We start from the raw sequence: 6,564 nt of genomic DNA on the forward strand, positions 1-6,564 counted from the left end.
CACCCATTTTGTGCAATAATTAGTTGCAACCAAGATATACCTGTTGTGTGTAAACATTGCAGGTGGTTTCATGGGACCAACAAAATCTAATCCCCACTTTTGAAATAGTTCCAGAGGTAATATAGGTTGCAAGGACATCATATCTACATTCAGTGGCCTGCCCTCTCTCTAACATAACAAACAGTCCTTATTGAATTCCTGAGCATCCTTTATAACAATTGGCCACAAGAGTCCTGCTTGAAATATTTTCCTTGCAGACACATCTCTTTAAAAATGTTCTCTTGAATTACTTGCATGAGCTTCTGTCAGTATTGCTCTTTGTTCAAACTCAAGGACACATCCCTTGATCACTTGATCAATTCCTCTTTTGTACAAAACCCCTGCAATAATTGTATAAGGTTTGCTTCTTAATGCCAATCTCTTTCTTTGATCCTTAGTCATTGCTTCAGGTAACACCCCTTCAGTAAAAAACTGAAGCATTTTTTCATACAAATCCCCTGACTGGTCAGTCACTTGAACTAAAAACAACTCTGCATCAAGCAGTTGATCAGGTACACCTCCAGAATCTTCCTCTCTTGTTTCCAATCTTCTCAAATAATCAGCCAATACATGAAGTCTGCCTGGAGTATGTATCACTACATAATCAAATTCCTGCAATAGCAGTATCCATCTTGCCAGCCTCTGTGAAAGGTGTGGTTTATTCACCAAGTAGATCAATGCCTGGTGATCTACATGAAAAATTACCCTATTTGCCAATAGGTAATGTCTAAACTTTTGCAATGCATAAACCATTCCCAAGCACTCCCTCTCTATAACTATGTAATTCTTCTCTAGAGGTTTCAATACCCTGCTTGCATAGTAAATAGGTCTAAGCCAGCCTCTACTAGTTTCTTGCATTAATGTTGCACCTACTGCTACATGAGATGCATCCACAAAGATGTGAAGTGGTAACTTCCAATCAGGAACAATCAACACTGGTGCTACAATCAAAATGTTCTTCAAAATCTTGAATGCCTTGCTATGCTCTTCTCCCCATTCAAATACAATATCCTTCCTTGTAAGCTTTGTTAATGGTGTGCAAACATGAGCCAAGTACCAGAAGAATCTGTTATATCACTTGACCTATCCCAAAAACCTACTCAATTGTTTAATTGTTCTTGGTTCTGGTGCCTTTCTAATAGCTTCCACCTTTCTTGGATCAATAGAAACCCCTTCTTCAAAAATTACATGCCCTAAAAGAACTCCTCTTTTCACTGCAAAAGCACATTTGGCTGGATTTAACGACAACCTGAATTTCCTGCATTTTTGAAAACACAATCTCGAGTGTTCAAGATGCTTCGGCTTCTTTCCAAAAACACTAAAATTATCCAAAAAAAACCTCATAAATGTTGTAAGGAATTTAGAAAGCACATGTTGTATTGCTTGTTGGTTGAGCATTTTTCAAGCCAAAGGTCATCACATTGCTAGCATAAACTCCCCATTCAGTCACAAAAGTAAAATTTTCCATGTCTTCAAATACCATTGAAATTTGGTTGTAACCACTAAAACCGTCCAAAAAACTATAATTTCATGTCCAGCTACTGCATCCAGTAGTGTATCACAAAAAGGTAAAGGAAATGGATCAGTTACTGTAGCAACATTTAGTTTCTTGTAATCCACACACACTCTGATCTTTCCATTCGTCTTTGGAACTACAATGATTGGTGACAACCAAGTAACTTCAAAGTATAAATGAAACCAACAGCCAATAGTTTGTCAATTTCTTCTTTAGCCTGTTTGGCATAGTTAGGATTCATCATGTACCTTTGTTGTACAACTGAAACTACATCTACTTTCAAATTAATTTTGTGTTGACAGAAGCTAGCATCTACTCCTTTCATATCCGTGTATTTCCATGTTGAAACATCTTTGAATTCTAAAAAAAATTCCTTCAATTTTAGTTTAAACTCCTCAGCCATATCTACTAATACCTTCACTGTCTGTGGTTCCTCCGGGTATTCAGGTTCAATTCCTGCAGTTCATCCTGAGTCAGTCTAGCAGTTCTTTCCATTTGATGTTCAAAGGCTCTCTCCATTTGATGTTCAAAGGCTCTCTCCATTTGATGTTCAAAGGCTTCACTGCTTGAATAACTTCCTTCTCTTCTCTATTTTCAATCTTTAGGTTCTTCAACAATTCATTCCCCATCTTGTTATTAGATTGTTTACTCCCCTGAGTTATTACTGATTCTTGAGTCATTAACTATATCCCATCATCTTTTGGCTGTAGCACATATCTGGTTGCTATCTTCTGCACATCCACTTCAAAAATATGTACAATTGATGAATTAGTTCTAAGAAATTCTTCTTTTGCATCCTCTCCAATTTCTTCTACCATATTCAGTCCGTCTGCATGCAATGCCCTGAAACCATGTGGTATCACCTTTTTTTGCATCCATTTGCATTCTCACTTTCTTCTTTCCTCTTTTGATCACTATAGAGTCTACTCCCCATAACTGCTTTACTCATGCTGCTCTTAACCAGGGCCTCCCCAACATCATTGGATAAGGTGTTGGATCCCATTTCAAGAGATTCAAATGTTTGCATGTCGACTCTGGGAGAATGTTAACTCCTGAACCGCCATCCAAGAAAACTCTCTACACCACAGTTCACAATCAGGACCTTGTCTATGTCCTACTGCTCCACAATATTACATTGCAACTGCTGCATATTATTTTGACCTATGTTCTGGTATCCCCAATTATTTTGGTTCTAAAACCTTCTTTGAGGTGTAGGTCCCTGATATCTCCTGTTAGCACCCTGAGGAGCTACCACATTTGTAGCTGCCTCCCTCATTTTATGAGTAATATGCTTAGGTCTTCGTCCCCTGAAATCTGGATTATGGTAACAATTTTCATATTCATGACCAAATCTTTGACAAATCTCACAATATGGTTTTCCTGACATTCCAAACTGATTCATTCCATTTGTCTGCAATTTTTCTTGAATGATTTTTGTTGACTGCATCTGCAATTACTACTTCCTTTCCCTGCTTCTTGTCATTCTTTTGCTTACCTTCTGCTTCTTCTTCTTTTCCAACCAATCTTCCTCCTCAGTATCAGTTTCCTCCTTAGTATCCTGGTCTGAATCTTCATCTTCTGACTCTAAATCTGAATCCCCAGTCTTCTTCTTCTTCTCATTTAGTTCTGTCTAACCTCCATATGTTCTTTTAGCTCTTGCAGCTGCTTCCACCAAATCAATAAAATCCAGTGCATTTGCTAATGGGGGTGTCTCTGCCACTGCACTTTTGAACTCCTTTTTGAGTCCCTTCTTACAAAAGTAGTATCCCAACTGCTCCATAGAAGGATGTTGTGCTTCCTCTAGTCTGTCATTCAATTTCCTAAATTTCTGTGCATAATCTTCAACCAACAAATCTTTCTGCTTCAATTTCCTCAACTTCTTCAAAATGTCCTCAGGTGTTTTATCCTCCCTGACCCTTAAAAAAATCTCTACCTCAAATCATTATAATCAACAAAAGCTGCCATGCTATACTGCAAGAACCAATCCATGGCTTTACCCTGCTGTGTTGTTGCAAAATGCTCTTTCTTCACTACAATCGGATGTAACGCCTCATAACCACTTGCAGACCACCTTGTTTGAAACTGACCAACATGGCTGTCAACATCTTGGAGTACTCTTACAAGGGGTGGATTGAAAGGTAAAGTACATGTCCCTGATGGTACAAATTGCAATTGTCTTCTTGCCCTTAAGATTGTTTGAGTTAGCAGTACATACACCAATTGTCCCAAAAGTGGGTCTGATATGGGAGGAGTTGTCTATTGGCCTCCTTGGTTTGCAGGTGGGGTCTCCTGTAGCTTGTGTTCAGGTTCTTGCAGTACAGTCCCCGCCCCAATAGTTTATTCTCCTGCAGCAAGCCTCCTTACAGGTTCTTCTTGGTCATCACTACCCGACTCTTCTTCCTATCTTCCCCTTGTAGAAAACTCTCTCCTCGATCTAAACCTTGTGCCATATGAGTGTTATGGTAAATTGGACCCTTGCCTTGACCCAGTCATACATTGTTTCTTCTTTTTTGTCTTAAATAGTGTACTAATACTTTCCTTTCATACAGACTATAACATGAAGGTAAATTGCATGCCCCAAAAGGTAAAAATGAAGTAACTACCTTGTCAGCAATTGCAATTTTGATTTCCCCTGGCAGATTTGGGAAGAAATCCTCCAACAACTTTGTTGCATATTCCTCGGACTCTTCCTGCGAGGTTACCCAATTTGAAAATTCTTGTAGGTGGTCTATGTCAGCCAACGTATCAATTCCTTGTTGCATTCCTGAGTGCCATATGGTTCAGGCTGAATTCGAACTAGTTGTAGGATCGCCAATGTGTTAGGGGCTCACATCCCTAACAGGTAATCGATACAAGAATGATGTAGTGTAGAGATAAACGAGGGGTAAACAAGGCAGGAGACTGCACATTTAATCACAAAACTATAGAGTAGATGAAGAAGAAACACCATAATGAAGATAAGAAAGTACTACATTCACTGTATATTCATCATCACCATTGAATTACGGAGCAAAAACAACAGTACGACTACAGGGAACTGCAAAAACTGCATGTCGGTGTTTTCTTGGAGGGACATAGACCTACGCAGGAGGATAAACCCGATCATATGCTTGAGGGAGAAAATGGAGGCTATTGGAAGGGAGGGCAGAGGAGAGACGTCTGGCCATTCATGGGATTTAAATGACTCTCCTTTGGAGAAGTTGCCAAAAAATGACTACGTCCTGGATGATGCTCAATATGATTTTAGTGACTCAGAGGATGACGAAGTGATGCTTCCGAGGTGGGTGATGACTCATGTGACAACCACGAGACATCGGATTTCTTTAAAGAACCTCAACATTCGAGATTATATGCCATTATATTTGCATTGAGTAGGTACTTTGCATGTGATAGGCCCCCATATAGCTTCATGATAGCATGCATCCAATATCGGCAAGCAGTTACCATAGGTGAGGCTTATTGAACTTGAGGAAGTGGGAAAAAATTTGAAAGAATTGCTACATGTGGTAGTGGATCAAGGTGGTGCCATGTTTCTGGTTGTTGAGAGTGGAAAATGACATGCATGCATAGAAGATCGAGAAAGCATCATTTTAGCATGCCACTCAAGCGATCATCTAAGTTTACAAGCAACCATAACAACAATTGCATTTACATGGTGCACAAACATGAGGCGGCATGGAATATCACTTGCATACGTTAAGGAGTTTTTGGACACATGTAGTTGTGCAATGTTTCCTTCCTTGTGGGAAATTCATAGCTATGAAGGTTGTCCTCTTAGTTTGATAGGAGAGTGCCTAGGTTTACAAGACATACAAAAGAGCCTCTATAAGGATGAAGGGTTCGTTGAGGAATAGATGGTGCATAAGGATGTTGAAAGTGATAAACAATATATATAATTATGCAAGAATGTTCTTTCAAAGTATTGATTCAACAAGGCAAGGTACAAAGAGAGGGTCATGATCGTTGAAGATTACGTACGTCCAAGAAGTGTGATTGCCGCTTTATGATTGTGATTCAACATCCGTTAAACACCCTGGAAAGCATAAGAATAAGGGTGAATGTTGGTCACAAGGGTCTTTATAACTTGTCAATGCAACCTTCTATGAAGAAATGATGCAGAGAGGATTTCTCCAATGCTAGCACGTATCACCATGTTGCCAAGGTGAATGTCTCTAAGGAACCATTCCATATCAAGATGGCATCATTGATAGATCAAATTTCATATAGATCCTTCATAATACCAAAGGAAATTCAAATGATTTCATATTAGCTTCGTGTTAAAGGTGGAATTTGACAAGAAGTATATCCACTCAATCCATGTTTTTTTGGTGGCAGTGATGTCAGGGTTTACATATGTCTAGGTTTATATGTGGGAGTCCACTTTTACTATGATGCTTGAATTTTCTTGTACTTGAAATTTCAATTGACTTATTTGTTTTCTCTGTAGGGCAACTAGGAAGTGACGAACTGGTCCTCATGTATATAGAAGCACTTAAATTGAAAGGGAAAAAGAAGGTACTATACTATCAACCATACAACCCCGACACCTTAGACAAGAAGGACAAGCTGTTCATCCTCATTATCCAAGATAGTTGGATGCACAAGGTGTGCATGCATTTCTCAAGAAACAATGCTTGGCAATATGCTCCATGTTCAAAATCAATGTTCTTGGGATGCCAATATACACACCAGTGTTTCCAAATCAGGCTTACCATTGTGGTTGATGCTACATACTCACAACGTTGGAACAAGCCAAGAAAGAATTGCCTTATAAGTCACATTGAGACATGTTTTCCAAACAATGAACAACATTCACCCTCAAGCTATGGTGATTGAAAACTGCAGCACTTTGATTTAAGCCATTGAGAAAGTTGTTAGGAGCAATCAATTTTGTTGGGATGTGGGTGAAGAAGGGATGGTACAACAAGTTGCATGTAGTGTCTTGGTATGTTGGTTCCACACCAAGAAAGCATGGGTAGAGCATTTGCTTCCTCAGGTTTGTAATGTAG

The 6,564-nt window shown here is 39.2% G+C and overlaps 1 protein-coding gene across 1 annotated transcript; it reads left to right on the top strand.

Annotated features, from left to right (window-relative positions):
- Positions 1–4,677: 4,677 nt before the first annotated feature.
- LOC147445212 (uncharacterized) lies at positions 4,678–5,018 on the top strand. The gene is made up of 2 exons (XM_086525973.1): positions 4,678–4,835; positions 4,931–5,018. Exons 1-2 carry the CDS (start codon positions 4,678–4,680, stop codon positions 5,016–5,018), a joined length of 246 nt encoding a protein of 81 aa, XP_086382099.1.
- Positions 5,019–6,564: the final 1,546 nt, after the last annotated feature.

The sequence above is a fragment of the Adiantum capillus-veneris genome, chromosome 12 (genome assembly GCF_014529385.1).
Source record: "Adiantum capillus-veneris isolate H3 chromosome 12, ASM1452938v2, whole genome shotgun sequence".
NCBI classification, from domain to species: domain Eukaryota; kingdom Viridiplantae; phylum Streptophyta; class Polypodiopsida; order Polypodiales; family Pteridaceae; genus Adiantum; species Adiantum capillus-veneris.